This window comes from Terrapene carolina, unplaced genomic scaffold (assembly GCF_002925995.2).
Source record: "Terrapene carolina triunguis isolate 2854851 unplaced genomic scaffold, T_m_triunguis-2.0 Scaffold33356, whole genome shotgun sequence".
Lineage (NCBI taxonomy): Eukaryota > Metazoa > Chordata > Testudines > Emydidae > Terrapene > Terrapene triunguis.
In genome coordinates this window covers 3335389-3356107 of record NW_020697707.1, presented here as the reverse complement: position 1 = coordinate 3356107, position 20719 = coordinate 3335389, and the positions used below count along the sequence as shown (strand labels likewise).

Genomic DNA, 20719 nt, shown 5'->3' with positions numbered 1-20719 from the left:
AGTGAAATCAAGTCCTCGTAGTCCAAAGATAACACTATTTGACTTACTTTTGATAGCTAAGTCATCCTTGAGGATGTTAGTGTATTCTTCAGCAGAGAGCTGAGGTGGCAAGCCACCCACAAACAAATTTACCCGCACAACAGATTTATTATTTTCTACAATGTAAAATCTTGTCTGATTCATCTGACGTATTGAAGTCTAGAAAAAAGAAATCAACTAGTCATGCTACAACTCGTTATATAGCAGGGGAAAACACACAATGTCATGAGAAAAAAAATCGATGTAGCTCTGAAGCAATGCCACTCGCTACCAGAACTTTGTGCTCGGAAAGAATTACAAATTACAAAAACTTACGCTCCAAAACCTGACTGTTCTGTTTATGAGCTTATACAGAAGCTGCAGCTCCTCGGTTTAATGAAAATTAAAATTACCCAGAAATTGAGAAAAAAATTACCCCCAACTGATCAGAAAGCACAAATCAGATTGATTATTTCTTTACTTGTTTACCTTTCTTATGTCCCTAAGTCTGCTAAGGATCATCTCCTGGTCATCCAGCACCATTCGCTGAACTAGAGAAATAAAAGCAATGATAGTATTTTTCTTTAAAAAGTCTGAATTATTACATAACTCAAATGAAAGCAAAAGCAAATAAAAATGACTGTTTTAGGGAAATTAACGCCTTGACCTATGTTTTACCACTTTCTTTAATATTAAACACAAGTAGAAATATGAACACACAAGCTACAAGCCATATTCAGCAGCAAAACTCTGAGGAGGATTTAAATTGCACTACCGTTAATTTGCACAAAGCTTTTAAGTACCCTTCTGGACCCCCACCCTTTATTTATTCATATATATATATATATATATATATATAAAAGGATGATAACATTTTGCAGCTAATCACAACCAAACAATACTCTGGTAACAAACTAATTACTGTATTTGAAAGCAGATGACTGGGAAAAACATGACTCATCCTGACAGATAAAAAAAGAAAACACTAACCACAACATTTTAATACATTACCATTGTGGCAAACAGATGCACGGTTTCTGCATGACCCTAAACAATAGCCCTTTCGCTCTACTGTTGCAAAACCAAATCATCAGCCAAAGGAACATACAAAACATAAACCTCATTCCCAGGGCTCTATGATGAAATAATTTGATGAAGTCTTTGATTTATGATTACATAATTCATTATGATTATAAAGAAAACAAGGGAAAGTTACAATCATATGTTAAAACTCTACCTAAGTATTTCTATGGCCTCCATCACAAGAGTATTCAAGTGCTTCATACGCTTTAATTTATCCTGCCACTGTACAGATTGGGAACTGGAATACAGAGAGAGTGAAACACCTTGGGCAAGTCACTTAGGGTCCATCTCCCTGAAAATAAAAGGGGTGTTTCGAACTTGGCTTCGCTAACTCCTGTAATACAGCAGTGAAGACACAGCACCTCTGCTTTTTACTCAGGTTAGCAGCACGAGCTCAACTCCAAGCTCCCCGAGGGTATGTCTATGCAGCAAAAGTGACGCATGGCACTAGCCTCTCCGAGCTAGCTAGTGTAACTAGCAAGAGCAGCTCAGGCTAGTGAGCCAAATGCACAGCCAGGGTCCATGCCAGACTGGCAGTACTTGCACTGAAGCCAGCACTGGGCTCTCTTCACTACTACTGCTACCCACACGAGCTGGATTCAAGCTCGCTTGGGTAGGCTAGGCCGTGCGCAGCTCTGTAGACCTAACCCTAGAGGCTTTAACTTGAGCTGCTAACCTGAATGCTATGTCTTCACTGCTACTTTAACCCACAGTAAGAACACCTTTTTTGGCAGTGTAGACACATCCTTAGCTCCTGGCTCAACCACAGAGTTCCCGCAGGACTGGGCTGAACCCAGATCAGGAGTCCCAGTCTAGCCTCTTCACCACCAGGCCGTCTCTCCAACCAGAGCAACACAGCCGCTATAGGGACTCGAGCATCCGGCCCTACGTGTCCCTGAACTCCAATTCTTGGTTTATTCATGGAATAGATATAGCCAAACAGCAGCACCGAAAAGCTTCTTTGCACTGGCCTGTGTGTGATCTGCTTTGATAGCAAAGTTATTGACCCCAATTAAGTAACAGCTGCCTTCAAAGGGCATCTCCCAAAACACCAGTCCTTTTCACCAGTGGGTAAGTATGCATCAGAAAATTAGCTGGGTGAAATTTCTCATGCAAATAATTTTTTCCACTGAAAAAATTCAGATTGGTGTCAACCAAAACGATTAACAAATTCAGGTCAATTTCGGCAAATTGTTTCGGTCAAATAAAAATTTTAAGTAACTTCAAAAGAGTTTGTTTCAGCATTTCTGAAATGAAATGTTTCAACTTTTTGTTCTGGAATTTCACTATTTTCTTTAAAAAAAATTACAGCCTTCAAAACCAAAACAAAACTTCCAACCCAAAACTATTTTTTCAACTTTTGCTTTTCGTTGGGGGGAGGGGGGAAAATATCAAAACAAAACTCCATTTTGGTTCGACTTGAACTGATTTCCCCGCCCCTCCATAATTTTTTTGGTTTGGCCACTAACCTGAAAAATCTCATATTTGCACATCTCTTTGGAAAACACAACCTTGCCATGTGCTTTCTTTTAGTACAAAGAAGGGAGAGTAAAGTACTAAACACAAAATTTATGGTGACAATTTTAAAAAAAAGCATTTCTGATTCAATATTTCAACAGTTTTCAGCATAATTATACACCAAGTATCTGTCAGTTATTGGAGGATCAACTGTAAAAATTAAACATGGATGTATTAACATTAAAATACATAAATGAATACTACAGGACTCAACTACAGTTATTCATTGGACTAGAAAAGCAAATAACGCTTGATTTACCTTGCTTACTGGCCATAAGTACTTCTAGAAGTTTGAAATTCTGGAGGCATTCCGTCTGCCAAGAGACAACACATTTAGATGTACATTTTAATAAGTAATAAATTTGCCAGAGTTTTGTATTCTTTTAGTGGTTACATTATAATATTAACAGGCACGAGAAAATTAAATACCTTAAATTAACTTGAGACACAAGCTGGGTGAGGTAATATCTTTTACTGGACGAGGAAAGCTTTGGAGCTCCGCAGATCTCTTCTTCGGGTCAAAGCCTCAAGAAGAGCTCTGTGGAGCTCAAAAGTTTGTCTTTTTCCACCCACAGAAGAAAACCACAATGGAAGATACTGAATTGTACTTTTCCTTCTCTGGAAAAACCTTCCCTTTCCATTTCTGTTGTCTCTCCCACACAAAGCCTCAAACTTCCCCATTTCTTAGCTACCAACGCAACCCATAAATCAACTGGAGAGACAGCTGCTGAATAGTACAGTTAACTCTCCCCGCTCAGCAGCCGATGGGGCTATTAAAACATTTCCACACAGATGATCTCGCCAAAGGGAGCAGAATGGGGAATGGTACACAACTCTCACAAATGGCCCATCAGGCCAACCAGTGGAAGCAGACTTCACTAACAAGTTATATTAATTATCTAACAGCTACTGACACCACAGATCCATACTCTTGGAGCAAAACACTACTGCATGAACATGGGACTTTTAAAGTCTTGACACATTATGATGGGGGGGAGGAGGAGGAGGAGGAATCTTATCTACATACCCCTTAGTCCTTGCCTAGAATCATTCAGTCAAGGACTAAGGAACACCCCGTACACACACCAGAATGGGCAGCTAAAAACCTGAATATCAGATTAAAACAGCTGGTATCCTTATTATTAAAAAAATTAATAATATGATTGTCCAACACTGTCCTAGACACATCTGCTACACGGGACTGGTGAAAGCATACATTCAGTGTTACTATTACTCTAGTGGAATAGGTCATGAAACTTTGGGGACATGCTACCTTTCTAACAGGTCTTGACTAGGAAGCGACAAAATCCCTAACTAAAATCCCTAGGTTCACTTTATGTATTAAGGCTGAGGGCATTTGGAATCTCTCAAAGAAGGACTTCAACATCCACAAGCTTTGGATAATCATCGATCACCAGTTGATGTACAAATGCATCTGCCCTGCTGGATATGAGAAACATTGTACAGGAGCTTTCACATGAGTCAGAATTCCCCCTGCTAAGAGGATAGACACTCGTGCCATGTACGTTTCCATGGGCAAATGTACATAGTGTTTCAAACTAGCCAAAACCAAGAGCTACGTAGAGAGCTATCTCAGAGGACGCAATAGTGTGAATTCTCCAGAGTTTCATGAACTCCAGGAGATGTGACAAAAGCTGCTAACCAGAGAACTACACACTACCGTGAAGGAATTGAGCTTTTGGAAACTAGTGAAGCTGTCAGAATTTTCATTCTCGCTCCAGGACTGCATATTTCCACCAAATAGTCATTGAAATGTAGGGCTAGAATGGACCTTGAGAAGTCATCTAGTCCAGCCCCCTGCACAGAGGTAGTACCAACTAAACCTAGACCATCCCTGACAAGTGTTTGTCCAAACTGTTCTTAAAATCCTCCAGTGACTTCTTTAAAACACGGCAACACTTTGGGGGAGACATCAATTGCACACTTACTAGGACAGATCTGATAAAAAAGACAAGAGGGACAGGGAAGCAGGTGCGGCATTGAAGTCGCTGGGCCAACAATTCAATCTCTCCGGGGAAAGAGATTACACATTTTAGTCACACCATCATCGGTTCTATACTAGAAGAGATGTAACGTTAATCTCTAAATCCTTAATGAAGCAGACAAGATCTGCAGAAATTGGAAATATTACATGGTCAGATCATGAACCAGTGGGAGTAATATTTTATAGCTGGGATGGACAATCAGCAAAAGATAGTTACACTCACTAATGAAATATGGGTTACTTTTGCTGCCGAAAAAAATCTCTATACCTCAGATACTCCGGGCTCTGAAATTATTCAGAAATATCTGGAAGTAACAGGCTTGCCAAAGATAAGCAAAATTGATAAAGAAACTTTAAATTAAAAAAATAACAGAAGAAGAAATCCTAGAGGCAACAGCAAGGAAGAAAAGTGCTAAAACTCTAGGACCCGATGGCTCTCCAGATGAATTTTACAAGATATTTAAGAAGGTATTAGTGGGGCCCTTGAGAAGCACCTAGGGGAGGAACTTCCACAAACTATGAAAGAAGTACTGTGGTGGTTCTCCCTAACAATGGAAAAGACTTTTCCTTCTGCACTTCCTCTATGCCCATATCACTGTTAAAAGATACAAATCCCTTGTTATCATTAGACACAGAGAAAGCCTTTGATAGAATAGAATGGAACATTTTGTTTCAAATCCTGTCCCAAATGGACTTTGGCCTCCGGTTCCTTTAATGGATAATGCTCTTCACAGCAGCCCAAATGCAGCTTTGCGAGTTAATGGGGTTAAATCTCCCGTTTCAGTTACACAGAGAAACTAAGCAGGGATGTCCATTGTCTCCTTTACTTTTTGCACTGGCCATCAAGCCTCTGGGCAAAAGAATAAGGGATAATGGATCGATCAGAGGAATAAATCTTGCAGGAACACATCAGAAAACAGCGTTATATGCGAATGACGTAATTTTTTTTTTATCTAAACCAAATATTTCCCTAAAATTAGTTTCTAAAGAAATCCAGGATGTTGGGAAAGCATCTGCATTTTAAGTGAATTAAGGCAAATCTGAAATATACAATTTGCCAGACTCTGAGACGTCACTCCTTCAGAAAACAAGTGGGTATAAAGGAGCAACAAATTCTATAAAATACCTGGGAATTCAAATCTCAAACACCCTAGAAGGGCTCTAGGATTTCATCTTCAAACTACTACTTTAGCACATGAACAAAGATCTGGAGTGCTGAGGGATGTATGCAATTCCTTGGTCAAGAAGAATAGCCACAGTCAAAACAAATATTCTGGCAAGGATAATTTTCTTGTTTCAAAATTTTCTGCGATTATCTCAGATAAAACCCTAGCAGGAATACAGAGGATGATGTTAGAATGTCTATGGAATAAGAAAATCAAGAGTGGGAGCAGATACTTTGTACAAACCCATTAAACAAGGTGGACTAGTTGTTCCAAAAATTCTATGGTACTATCAAGCCAGCCAGCTCAAAGCCGTAGTGGACTGGGGGCACTCTAATCCAGTCTAACACTGGAGCTTTATTGAACAAGAAAATTGCAGCAGTGTAAACACTGTTAGGCTACCAGAATTTTGCATACATCCTTTAGCAAAGGCTATTCTATGGGTTTGGAATAGAACTATAGGTAAAATAAACTCTTTTCCCTTGCCAACACCACCCATTGCAAATAATCCGGATCTTAACCCAAATATCAAACACAGAGAGCTTCAAACATTGAGAGCCCTATGGAATACACCCAGTTGGCCAGCTATTGGGTAAAGCAACTCTTTTAATTTATTTAGAGATCAAAACTAATTTTAACTGGCCCACTCGCCCCTGGTACCAGTACTTTCAAGTCAGGCATTATGCTTCTTAACTTTCTAGTTTATACAGAAAGTGAACTTTAATAGATGTGATGGCAACTGGCCAATTAGGAAACAAAAAAATTATAACAGAGTTATATCAATCTTTGCAAAGAGCATTCCTAACAAAATTTCAGAGACGGAGCTTTCTGCATTGTGGCCTTTTTCTGAGACCCAGAGGTGTCCAGAACTGATATTGGCCATTTCACCTTCTGATCAGAACCCTGAAGAGGTACCATCTCCAAGGGGCTTCACAGCCAAACCTTCTTGAAACAGTAGGGCTTTCAGCCTGTTCTGGAACTCCTTGCATGCTCTCGCGTTGAATACGCTGCAGACAGAGCATCACGAAGTACATCAGCACTCAACAAACCTCTATTATGAGCAGCCATGCCAGGAAGACTGCTGGACAAGAGCTGCACCTTTGAAAGCCTGGTCTCTTCAACTTCAGGTCTGCCAGGGAACCAGTAAATGGAATCAAACAGCTCTCTCTAAACTATACTAAAAATAAAACTTAACAGTTAACTTATCCTAAGTCTAACACTAACTATGAAACAGTAAACTAAGGCACCACGATCTTCTAAGTGAAGGATCTGGCACCAAAGGAACCCAATAGGTGTACATCCATCTGTTGCTGTGGATGGAAGATGCTAAGGTAGCTGAGGGTGCCACGTCCCATTTTATCGTCTTGGCCTCAGCACATTCAGGAATGCAGATGGGAGGGACAGGAGAGATGCATGAGCGTGCCAACAGGCCCTGTTATGAGAAGGTTCCACCACCTGACCTGCACTCGTCAGCACATCCCACGAGCGGGACAATGCAGAAGACACTCAAAAAAGAATTTAAGGTTTTCTCCAGTTCCATCAGGACTTGATCTTGCGTATCAGCCTGATTTCAATATTCAAGAGATACAGAAGCACAAAAGCCGTATGCTCTAGATTGAGAATTCTCCTCTTTGCATGAGTAAATTTTCTTGGCCCATAAGAAATGGAGGAGGCTTTCAGTATAGAGCTATTCGGTCTGTTGTATTATGCAGTGCAGTAGCCGTGTCAGAAAGCTCTCTCACCAAGAGAAGTCAGTCCAATAAAATATATTACCCCACCCACCTTGTGGGTCTTTTTTATTATGCTCAGGTAATGTTTTACCCTCAATTTGGCACCACGCAAGGCAGGAGTTATCATTCGCTGAGCATTAAGAAGACTATTTAGTAGAGGGAAAGTAATATATACATTTTTGTAAGTATGCTTTTTCTTTTGAATGAACTGTTAGGATAGTTCATACGAAGCACAAAGAAATGCTGATGAGCTTTATATTGCTTACCTGCCGTCCTAATAGCCGGAGAACTTCTTTAATTACTGTCTGGGTGGTGCTTTCCTTATCTATTCGTAGAGAGATATATGCCATTCCCACTCTAAACAAAAAAAATATATATTTAAAATTAAAATCACTTATGCAGATGGATTAGCTCAGGAGATTGTACCAGGATCTGGAGAGCTCCTACTCTAAGATCCCAGTAACAATTCAGCCCCATGCAGTAAAAAACTTGTTACCAGCTGATAAAATTAAGCTGTCCCCAAGCCTCAGTCCCACTCACATTGGACAGGAGGGAACCCACTATCCCGGAGACTAGTCACTGACGCCTCGATACTGCTGGTGACTTCACACAAGTAGGCCTGTATGAAGACTCACTGAAACCCATGGGCCTCTGTCCGAGCAGTCCCACTTGCAGGACTATGGACTAAAGTTTTTGTCAATACAACTGGCAATCTCAGCAGCAAGGACAGACACACAACTCAAACAATTTGGGAACCTTTGGGATGAAAGATGGAACTATAAAACGAAAGTGACTATAAACTGATCAGTCTTATTTCATTGTGGAGGGTGCATAAAATGCAAAACAGTTTCAGTAGTAAAAAAAAAAATAAGATTTTAAAAAAAACTGTTTTAATCATCTAATCCAAGGGTAGGCAACCTATGGCACGCGTGCCAAAGGCAGCACGCGAGCTGATTTTCAGTGGCACTCACACTGTCCAGGTCCTGGCTACCGGTCAGGGGGGTTCTGCATTTTAATTTAATTTTAAATGAAGCTTCTTAAACATTTTAAAAACCATATTTACTTTACATACAACAATAGTTTAGTTATATATTATAGACTTATAGAAAGAGACCTTCTAAAAAAGTTAAAATGTATTACTGGCACGTGAAACCTTAAATCAGAGTGAATAAATGAAGACTCGGCACAGCACTTCTGAAAGGTTGCCGACCCCTGATCTAATCTATTACTAACATGGAAAAGAATGTAACATACATATCTTTATCTTAACGTTCCCTTTAAAAAATATGAAGCTCTCACAAGAAAGCTTCTGCTCATCATTTGTACACGGATACAATTTGCTTAAAAAGTTATGTCTCCTTGGATTAACGTGTGCTACAACTAAACAAAGATGCAGGATCTGTCCCGATCATGCAAAGGCACCTGTTGACTCTTAAGCGTGCATGACTGGGGGCTAAATCAATGTAATAGTTAATGTCACAGTCTAGAAATGAAGAAAAATGAAAGCTAAAAAAATAAATATCTGTTACACCAACACAGATCCTTGAAATGTAGTGGATTTTGTCCTCCTTTACCCTCGTGCAACTTTAACGACTGCAACACATTTTCCTGGCCACAACTGAAGGCAAAATTGGCTGAGCAGAGTAACCTTGCAAAAAGAAGGATATCACTTACTTCAGCCAACCGGGATAAATTCTTATTACTTCGTGATCCTTAGATTTGGCTCTGATGATCCAAGCTTCGGGAACCGCCTCTCTGAACACTGGACCTGGGTTGGTTTCTTCAGTGGCATCATTCCTGTTGATGATGTCATCAGAAAACAAGGTCTGCTGAGAAAATGTCTGGAGCTCATAGTGCTGCTGATCATCATTTACGTAGTATGCCCTCAGCGCTGCCTCCTACAACAGCACAGGAAAGAGAGTGAGTCGCCCTCCTCTGAAAACGTGCACTGATGTCTGGCTGGGACACAGTTATGAAATTCAGTTAGTTCACTTACTCTAAAAGATTCTTTTAAGGGAACATAAAAACAGCCGACAGGCCGCTATCAAAAATAAGCATATGGTTTCGCAACGAAGTTTTAGTGATGTAAAAACACAAGTGGAAATTTCTCACCAGAATCCAAATATATAGATTTTTGTTGGTGCCTGGAGTATTTTTGTCAAGCGATGGCAATTTTGATTGATGTATCCTTTTAATATAAATGCAGTGAGCTGCAATAGACACACAGCTTCAGGATTCACGCTTGTACGGAGAGGTAAGTTGTACTTCTCTGCACTGTGGGGCATACAGCTGCCTGCCTTTGACCCAGGTTTAAATCAGAGACCACTTTAAGCCCTGGATGCCCTAAGCATCCCTGCTTCACAGCCACTCTGCTCCCCAGGTCCACATCTCCCTCTTTGGGGCTCTCCTGGCCAGGTAAAGACCACTCCACCTGCAGCATAGGGAACTCTGTAGCCATCCTTGCCATTACAGCCCAATTTCAAAGCTAGAGACCTTCTATCACAGCCTGCATCACCTTCAGCCACCACAGACCCTGGAACAAATATGTCCTTGGATGGCACTTTTTGTGAACTAGGAATTTCTTTTATTTGGGAGAAGACAACAGCCAAAATAATTACGTTTGAAAAATACCAAGCAATCCTAAATAGCAATTTTTTTTTTTGCACTGCATATTCTTTTTTAACTATTTGGATGTGGATCATCAAGAGTAATTTTCAAAATTTCAGTTAATTTTGAGCACATTATCAATGCAGAAGGGGGTATATAATGATAACAGTTATTTACTGACTGAAGCTGAAAAACGTTGGTAATATTCTATAGAGGTTCCCACCCTGCATCTATCACAGGAAGAGCGCCTATCACTCGGTCTTTTCCCTCATTCTGCAGAGCATTGGGTTTTTATTCAATAACAATTTTAGTACGCCTTGTTTGGTAAACAGAAAAATGGACATATGCAGCAGTCTTAAGAAATAGTTTGTTTCATGTATGTGTAACCCTCTGGTGTTTGTCCAGACTGAAGTTAAAATCATTAAATACTATATATTTAGAGAGAAGAAAGGGGGCTCATTAGCAACCCTGGTATACCAGCCAATATCCCAGCTATCACTAAAACCACATTTGAATGTTCGACAGGATAGGCGAGTTACAGCTTAACACATAATGGTTGCTGCATACATCTATGAAGTCTCTGCAGTCTGCATATCTCCATCAGTACCTCATAAAGTGGTCTGAAGTACCAGGAATATCAACAGTGCTAGACAGAAACCAAATTATGTTCTAATATTTGAGCTAGGGTACAAGCAGGTTTTGTCATCGGCGTTGTGAGATGCATTACATTTGTAAATCATGGTATGCTGGGATAGCTAGAGGCCAACGTAATCTATCAGACACAGTCGTTATCCATTTGAGAGTCTCTTACCACAACCTCCTCACTTTTTGCAATCCTTGGAACGGAAATCAGTCGAAATTGATTGCGTTTTACTGCATCATTCCCATCAAAGATCTTTAATGTTTGTTTACCTAAAGAAAACAAATGTTTACATTACAATAACAACATTTAATATCGTCATGTCACAATAAGAAGTGTGTATGCAACCAGTGGACAATGCAACTTACAAAAATCTGCTTTTAACCAGTTTTAAAGAGTAACATTTATTTGCATTTTCTTAAGTTTACTTTTATTTTCCTGCTGTTAGGCTAAAATGCAACTTAACAAGGGGAAAATGAACTAAAAATTTCTTTCAAAGGGCAATTTCACCATTAGTTTTCATCCAAGTGTTTTGTCCACGATTTTCTAATTATTTTCCCCTTAATTTCAAATCTCCTTAGTCTAATCTTTACCAATTCAGCAACATGGAACCCAAAATAACAGATTGATGCCTTCAGAACAGGTGTGGCAAGTCTGATGACTGTGATTTGGAGAACAAAACATCGTTTAAAATAACCAGTATCTATGAGCCAATTAAATGTCAAAAGGAAAATTTTAAATTATTATATTAAGTTTTTTAAATTGCCCCAGAAATTTTTAAAAATCAAATGTTTTCCTGATCTGCATTATATTTTAAATCTAAAATTTCCAATAAAAACTGCACAAATCATGAACTATAGGTAGACAGCATACTAATACTTCCCAAATGGTGAAGAATCAAGGCTTTTGGCTTCAGCCCTCCACAAACTGAGGTAGTGGTGGAATCTGATACCCTCCACTGAACATTTTTTAAAAATATTAGTTAATTACACAAATTTAAAACAACTCTGCGTACAAATCTTACAGAATGTTTTGGGGTTTTTTTATGCTGGCATAAGACCACCAATCCAACAGACTCATCTTGCCACCTCCAACGTGGGGGTCAAATTTGTTTCATTAATGAGGGGCTACAATCTGAGGAACACCTTTCACTCTTCTGATCCCATTACTACAGAAGAGGTGTGGGTCATAGGGGGGTAGTTATATTTAGTCCCCTCCACAGTCCCCAATGAATGGAGAAGTCCGGCAATATATCACGGCTGTTACCCAGTTTCCTGCACAAACGACACACCATTTTTGCTCTAGAGGTGTGATTTACAGTTTGAACTCTAGGCCACTCTTCACTGGCAATGTTCGGAGCATTCTCAAACCAATCCGATCTCGTAACCAACCGCTCCCCGTGCATTCAGTACACACTGATATGGTCACAAACCCAGCGGCACCTTTACGGGATGTGGGCAAATACCTTTTACCATTGAAATAATAAAAGCCTGAAAGGTAATCCTTTTTGTACCTTGATACGAGGCATGGGAAGAATGAATCCTGAGCTCAACAGAAATACATGTATGTGCACTTAATTATACTGGTATACAAGTTCTTCCCTCACTTGGAATTAGTTCAGAGTATGACAGCAAGGACTCAAGGGGGTTTGCCCGCAAATAATCTTGATATCTATGTTCCGTTTATTGTGTTAACCCATTAGAATTTCCCACAGAAAGAGGATAGCAGATGAGATGGGTGGACATGGATGAGTAAAATGAAAAACTAGCTACTGCAAAAACAAGGCATAAAAGCGCAGAATCCTGCGGAGATATCCAGCCCAACTCATCTCTTTAATCAGGCACCCAGACATGACAATGACGGACAGGCCATCAATGCCGACAATAAAAACGCAGCCTGGGCACGTCAATATTTTGCTGCAAGCTTTCAGAGCCATCCGAGACATAGAAACAGCATATCCTATGGATCACCTCCGGTTCTACTATATGTTCTGTCACCACAATTAACAGGCCTGGTTTGGAACAAATGGGCCATACCAAATTATGCTCATAACGGGCGGAATCTTTCCCAACAAAAGGCCTCTCTCTCTATGGCCCTCGCCCTTGGCCTATGTCCTGCAATAGAAAGTGCAAGACTTCTATTTCCTTTCCACTTTTCTGAAGAGGTAAAGCCTACACATTGCCTGAGATTTTGGGGAGGGGGGGAGGGAGGTGCAGAAAGGGGGGAGGACAGGACCCTATTTGTTAGGTTTTCCCCTCCTCTAAGATTTTGCTTCTCCATTGCCCCCTCCCCCCCCCGCCCCCATCATAACACAAAAGTTATTGCCTGTTAAGGTGCTGCCAGTGTCTTTTGGGCACGACTCCCAGAACTGCATCACTTAATACCTGCGGGTGAAGGCGTCCAGGCCGCACTATGAACAAGTTCCACTCAGTGTGGAAGTGAGAAGCAATACAGATGGAAGTCTGGTTCTCAGGCCCAGCATATTCATGATGGCAATATTGTACAAAATGGGGTGCAAGAGCCAAGATCTTGTTTATGTTACATTTTTACAAGGTATGTTTTATGAACACAAGCGTTTACGCACAAGTGGCTGCGAGTGTCCTGTTTATTCTCCTCGTTACAACCGTGGCTGCTACGGCTATGAAAGAAACCAGACGTGGAGATAAAAATTCTCCAACTCTGTGTGATGACAAGCAAGGAGGGCTGGGCTGTATTAAACAGCAGGGATGCTAGTCTTGCACAGAAGGCTCCCATGGCGGGGGGGGGGGGGGAGTGGGATGCTTTAGTTTGTTGACAAGTCTTTATTTCAACTGGTCTTTTACTCACACTTTCTTCTTCAGGGTCACCCTGCTACTTCCCCCTCACTCAAAGGCCTTCCATCATGTGGATCTTCCCTTGTGCTCCTTTGGCAGTCCATCAACGTTGCCCTGAGCATTTGTCCTTCAGGAGGTGAGCACAGAACAACGGCAGGAGCTTGTGACCGAAGGATCTGAACTGTGATCCACCACAACCAGATCACCATGCCAACAGCTCGGGGGAAAAGGCACATTTTGAAGTAGAGCTCCAAACTCTCCCAAAGACAAGCACCCAAGGGCTTCTACTGTACATTCTGCAGCACGTACAAGAGGAACATTTCATTACTCGGCAGGAGGTTGGTCAAAGCAGCTGTCAGGAGTAGTTAAGGATTACTACAATATGAGACAATACAATAAGTGCTCAAATTTTGCCTCTGTTCCATGGATGTTTTACAACCACCCTAAGCTACTGTACACCACGCATCATCAGTACCGTGTTCTGATTTTCCGTGACAAGGGAGAAATGTATTGAATTTATTTTTGTTTTTTGGATGCGAAGGAGATGGGTCCTGTTCTGAAGCAAGGTGAGCAGGGCATAGATAGATGGCTCTGCACTGCTTAAGGCTGTAGGAAGACTGATGAAAGGATAAAGATGTCAAGGTTAGGTTTTTGACTAAAGGATTCCCACTATTCACCATAAGCCTGCAGAAGTCTCTCCCTGGGGGAAGAAAGAGGAGAAGAAAATCTTTTAGGAATCACAGCACTGAACATTTTGCAGCCAAAGGCTGTATCCGTGGACACCTCTGTTCAAGCGCTGCCACCTCTATAGTGATTTTCGCTTCAGCCCTTTCCACTGCATCCACATAGTATGTCATGTGAGCTAGAACAAAAAGGCTGCAGCTCCTTTTAAAGCCACTGCAAGGGCGGAAATGGGTACAAGTTAACGTAGCAAATAAGGGGTGAAAAGGTGGGTGCTTACCATAGGAAAAAAGAGCGACTAGAATGCTAAACTCAAAGACAACTTGAGCCAATCTACCAGTTCAGCCATCTGCATTACAAACAATGCTTAGAGAAGCGGCAGCGAGCGCTACCTCTTACCGCGCTCCACCGTCCCTGATTCTGCAGAAGTTTTCATTCCTGCCTATTGCCTCAGTGGAATGAACTTTGGAAGCAGACCTCAAGTTTCTTCTTTCCTAGAAGAATGCTTTAAAAATGAGTATCTAAACAGCAACCTTATAGAAACCTCACAGTGCCCAAGATCGGTTTAAGAAACACGCGATCTAGACATAGTGTGTATTGACTGACAACATTAAGAGAGCCCAAATTCTTTTTCCAGAAGCTGGCTTGGGGAATAGAATGACAGGTGGTAAAGACTGGAAGTGTCCTCAGATCAATGGAAATCCTTTTTTAATGTATTTATTTGGCATAGTCCATCTTAAAAGGTATGTTGACTGATTCTGGTATTACAATCTGATGAAAGACTGTGTCTGCTTTACTTCACTTCAGCTACTGGGAATGAACTCATGCAAGACCACTTAACTAGGAGTATGCAGAATGCCCTGTGAGCTAATAAGAACTAGAATGTCTCTCCAGATTCAAGGCAGCACAGTGAAGTTCTTTCAACAGGACTTTTTTTTAAATGTTACACTTTTTAGAGTGGGACATACTTTTTTTTTTTTTTTTTGGTGGTAATGACTGTACTCTAAGAGAAAGATTTGTATGTAATTACACAACTCTTCCCCTAGACTGACCATCAGGTCCCCATTCTGAAATGAATCCCACACTTTTCGTTCTGAGGCTAATGCTCAATGCAGCCGTTATTAAAATCAGTCATCTAGATACGACATCCTTTCTTCGGTCAGCATCTTATTACCACAACTAGTCATTTGTACAAATATTTCTCTTCTGATCTGTGTGTAAACCCACCACAAAGGGGGCATTATATAAATAATTTGCATACAACTTGTCTGACTTCTTTTCTTTTGGAAAATCTATTTAAATATTTGTAATTTATATTAGATGATGCTGCACGTAGTATCCTCTCCAATTCTCATTGCTAAAGGAAAAGGCTAAGAAGATCAACTGTGAAATGAAGTTGGCACACAGTTTAACCTAAAAGCTTCGTCTTCCTACTATGTAACTAATTATAAGATGATTTCTGATCAGAGAGTTATCAACTGATGCATCATACAAATAGCTCCTTGCAACAGAACTTTTCCCCCCATTCTCGAGTCTTTAGACCTCAAGTCTCTTCTTACAACTAAATCGTAGTTTCACCTTCTGAAAGCTGATTTTATCTTTTCCATCAACGGCTTCTTTCAGAGCTGTCCAATTTAAAGAGCAAAACTGGTTTGGTTTTGTTGTTTTTTTAAGCAGGAGGCTACTGCAAGGTCAATGTTCGGTACTTGTTTACGAAACCTGATTCAGAAACACAGAGTTTCTTTGGGGACAGGATATGTAATACGTGGTGAAACCAAAACAGCTTTCCTCATATTTGAGAGCCTTGTGGCTAGGGGGAGCCTTTTTATTCTTTTCTTACTTTCCAAAAATCTAAGCACAGCTTGAAAAAAAAAAATCTATCAATGACGAGTGGGAAGCTTTTCCCTGGCAAGCACAGGAGCCTAATCCAACAGTATCAGCAGAATTTAAGGTTTTGAAAAATAAGAAAATGTTCTAAATATGAACAGAGTGCAAACCAACTGCAGTGCTGTCTTCCTTACCCTGTACCCTGCCTGCTCCAGTACCTGTACTTCTACTGCTCTCAGCTGTGCCAAGCAGCAGCAAGGAGAAATTAGCAAGACTCTGGTCAGTTTCATTGCTGCCATTCAAAACCCAGTTGGGCAGCTATGAAACTGACAAGAATCATGTGAATTTTATGCTGTTGTTCCTTTGAAAAACCAACCTCTTTCCCCATGTCATCCTGGTTCTCTGACTATATCACTGGCCGTTTCATCGCTACTGGGTCTCACCCAATGAGACAGGCCGAAACTCCAGCTCTAAGGGATTTTTGGACCACAAGGCTGTGAGAGCTGCCAGCCTTTCACGTGGGGGCTGCATGCTCGCCCTGGGCCTTAACAGCTGCTCATGGAACTTTTTCACCCATCTGCCATGAGCAACACTGCAGATTCCAGCCAGAGCAGCATCTGATCCGCTTTCCTCTGTTCACCTCTAGCTTCAGGGGACACGGATCATAGGCTTTGAAGTCATCTGAGCAGGAATAAGCTGCGCCCAGGACTCCCTGTGAAGCACTGTAATGAGCTCAAATGTCTTCTTCGAAAAAGACCTGACTTGTCTGTGGCGCAGAGTGAAACTTCACCTTGGAGATCTAGTCTCTCCTTTGCCACTCTGGAAAGTGCAGTGCCCACTCGCAGATCCTCAGTAAACACCTCCGTTTCTCTGGCAGCAGATTCAGCACTTGCCCAAGCAGAGTGTGGAGCCAACTGATCTGGGCATGTCCACTCTCACATTACAATGACCTACCCCATGACCTGGAGGTTGGGGACCACTGGACAAACAGGCTGCAGTCTTGATGGGCAACAGATGGGGGCAAAGGCCCACTTTACCCCTTGTTTCTTGGACATGATCATTTAGCCCTCCCCACCCCCACAACGAGGGGAGGGAAGAGGGAGAGAGTATTCCTTGACAGCTGCCTATGTTCATGGCGTGCAGCTACCCCAGTGTTGTCCTCTTGGTTACTCCCTGGGAAACCTGTGGGTGTCAGATACGCTGAGTCCCACAACAGGCAGTAAGCAGCTCCCTGGGGACAGCTAGAAAGTATGGGTGTCCCAGTGCAAGGGGGATTTCTGAGGTCACAAGCCCTTCTTTTCCCTTCAGTCCTCTGCATCTGCCAGCAAAAGTACTGATCTCTCCACCGGCTGGAAACACCAACAATGAGCTTACACAGCGAGCAAGTCCCCTGTGTACAGGGGGTGACACCTCCAAACACGTTTCGCATACTATCCCCATCTGCTGCCAGGGACAAATTATACCTAAGCATCTGGACTGGCATAGGGGATCAAAGAGAATCTGCAAACAGAGGAAAAACCTGAACAGGATAGATTGCCATCACACCTTCACTCAGTCTGAATTTATTAATTCATTAAACCAAATCATAAAAACCCTAAAGCTCAAATAAAATCAATCAGTCAAGGAAGATAGTGTGTGATGCTCAGAATGCCGTATGCCTTTTCAATAGTCACACACCGACAAGCCAGCCAGAGGAGGAGGTTTTAGCTTTGCATGGCACTAAAGCCATCATCCTGGCTGAAGCTCGACTCTGCACAACAGCAGCTTTCAAAAGATGTTTGTTACTCTTAAGTGTCAGTAGCCTCGGGAAGAATGGCCAGGTGCTTAACACGAAGCACTGTAAATCCCAGTCTGTAATGAACAACGTTTGAGACTAATCACCAGACTTTTACCTGTTGTTTGGGGAGCAGGGGGTCTCATTGCCAGCTGTGACCGACAGAAGCCTTAAACGAACAAAAACATCAGGGCCTGATCATGCAGGTTGCACAAGCCCCCAACCTGCCTTGATTTCTGGCACATCACCAGAGGCAGAGAGTCTGGCGTCTTTATGTTCCGGGATCCCTACAGATCCAGGAACGAAGAGCTCACAGTAAATAATTTTTATTTTGAGAATTATGGAGATCTCTCTTCTGGGGGTTTGTTACATCTGTACGATATCATCCAAACAGTATTTTCACCCTCTAAATCTCCAGTTATGAAGGAATATTAGCAAAGATGGGAAATTAAAGACGGTTTGTTTGTTTGTTTGCCAGACTAGGACTGTGATTCTTTATGTTCAGCATCATTTTCAAACACGGCCTCAGCTAAGAACAATGTGCTTTGTCTGTAGGAACACAGGAATTGCCATCCCGGGTATCCCGTCTCCAGTTTACCAGTATAGTTAAACAAGTACAACCCTCGGTGGGAACAACTCTTTTCAGGTTAGCTTAAACCCCTTCCCAAAAGACATGAGCGAAACAGAAAAAAGGGCCTCACACCAGAATAAAAGGCTTTCATGATGGAATAAGAGTAACGGCACAGGGATTACATTATATTGGTTAAAATTCACACTTTAGCTTATACCAATATAACTTTCCTGTGTAGACTAGCCCGTAGACCCTACTTTATGTCCTGAAGTGTGAGGGTTCAGATCTCTTCCCAAACTCATTTTAAAAAAAATATTTACTATTGTAACTCTGGATATCTGTGCTACCCATCTAAAATATTCTAATCACTCCTGATAAGTTCTTGGCCTCAATAATATCTTGTTACAATAAGTTCCACAGTTTAATAATGCATTGTCTTAAAAAGCCTCTATCAGTTTTAATTTTTCTCCCTATCAATTTCATTTAATGTCCCCTTGTTCTCACATTATGAGAATGGATGAACAAAAGATCCTAATGTAACTTTGTTTATAAACCATTCTTTATTTTGTATTCTTTTTATCATGGTTCTTGTTAGTTCCTTCTCTAACGTAAATAGCATGTCTTACAAACCAAAGTTGGCCAGGCATCTATCCTTTCACGCCCCAAAAAATATCCTGCATTTTATTTTTCACTGCTTTTTTTTTTTTACAGACCTGTATCTGTAAGGTATATGAAACCAGGGGCGGCTCTATGTATTTTGCCACCCCAAGCACGGCAGTGAGGCAGCCTTCGGCGGCATGCCTGCAGGAGGTCCGCCGGTCCCGCGCCTTCGGCGAACCCGCCATCGAATTGCCGCCGAAACCGCGGAACCGGCGGACCTCCCGCAGGCACGCTGCCGAAGGCAGCCTGACTGCCGCGCTCACGGCAACCGGCAGGCCACCCCCCGCGGCTTGCCGCCTCAGGCATGCGCTTGGTGCGCTGGTGCCTGGAGCCGCCCCTGTATGAAACTGAGAAAAAACAACAGCTACATCTTTTTTGGAAGATAAAATAGCAGGTTAGCTACCATAACTGTAAAGGTGACCAACAGTTCTAGTATCATGTTCCCTTACACAGTAAAAGTCTGTGCACTCTGAAAGAAGAGCTTGACTTGAAACAGTGATGCAACAAATGTAGAGATCCCTCCTGCAAAGTCAATGAGTGGCTCTCTCTCGACCCCTTGGACTACATACAGCAGCGGGCAGGATCAGTTGTAGGAGGAGTAAAGCCTTAATACCTGGTATCAGTTACATTAATATTTGAAAGTGTTAAGCCAATGATTAATCAATACTTCCCACTGAACACGATGCCTTTGTTTTCAATAGAAGCATTAGAATTTCTCTCCTCCCAACACAGTAATCATCAAAAATCAGGGCATGAAAGAAAGCCAGTTATGTTGTGTTAATATGTAAGCAAGGGGAAGCAATTCATTTTAGTACAACCATTTTATTTAAACCACAGGATTAAAGATTCTTTGCATTGGTCTTTGAAAATATACAGTGTGTTCCTGTTCTCCTCAGTTTTACTGATTGACACTGTAGAGAAATGTGTGTAAGGAAAAGTGAAGTTTAGAATCTCTTTTTGAGTGCAGTGTCTTCATCTTCTTGGTCAGTCCGTATAAAATAAGGCGTACTGGACTAGCAGTGTCGACCAAGCCATCTGAGATACCAGGATAGACATCTCACTCCCTTTGACAGCCACTGATGGAGAAATACCAGCCTCAGTCAGTAAGATATAGAAGTAAAAACAGGTGCTGGCACAGAAAGGATTATTTCGCATTGCTATTTGAAAAGCCGCCCACTGGAAAAAGTGCAGGTTTATTTGACAAACCACAGCTGGTCACAATCTGATCCTACAATATGGAAGTATATGGTGTGTCATAAATTCCTCACAGTCATCAGGAGAAAGTGAAGTTTAAACCCTATTTTAAAATGAAGGGGACATACTAACACATTTGAGCCCATTGTCAGAACTATGCTAAGTATTGATCTGGAATGGCCCTTGTCACATGGCAATTTCCTCAATAGTCTTAGATCTTGAAAGAACATGAAGGGGACATGGAAGGCTCTTTCTTTCTTTACTTTTTCTTCAATCTACTTTTTCGTACTAGAGCCATTTATGCAACCACATCATGAAAAATGTGATGATTTGCTGGTTTTAGTCATTTATTCCACTTCCTTTTATTTTGTTTTAATAAACTGTGGTTGACTGCACTATTCAAGAAAATGAGATTAATAAGAGCTAATATCAAAC

At 41.4% G+C, this 20719-nt stretch overlaps 1 protein-coding gene across 1 annotated transcript in view; it reads right to left on the bottom strand.

Moving 5' to 3' along the window:
* LOC112111174 (diacylglycerol kinase theta) overlaps positions 1–20719 on the bottom strand; it is a 95080-nt gene that overhangs the window by 38005 nt on the left and 36356 nt on the right. The window contains exons 8-13 of the mRNA XM_026663337.1: positions 10936–11036; positions 9192–9415; positions 7784–7874; positions 2879–2933; positions 508–569; positions 48–198 (exon numbers count right to left, since the gene is read on the bottom strand). Coding sequence (XP_026519122.1) covers positions 48–198; positions 508–569; positions 2879–2933; positions 7784–7874; positions 9192–9415; positions 10936–11036 — 684 coding nt within the window. The remainder of the gene's footprint in view (positions 1–47; positions 199–507; positions 570–2878; positions 2934–7783; positions 7875–9191; positions 9416–10935; positions 11037–20719) is intronic.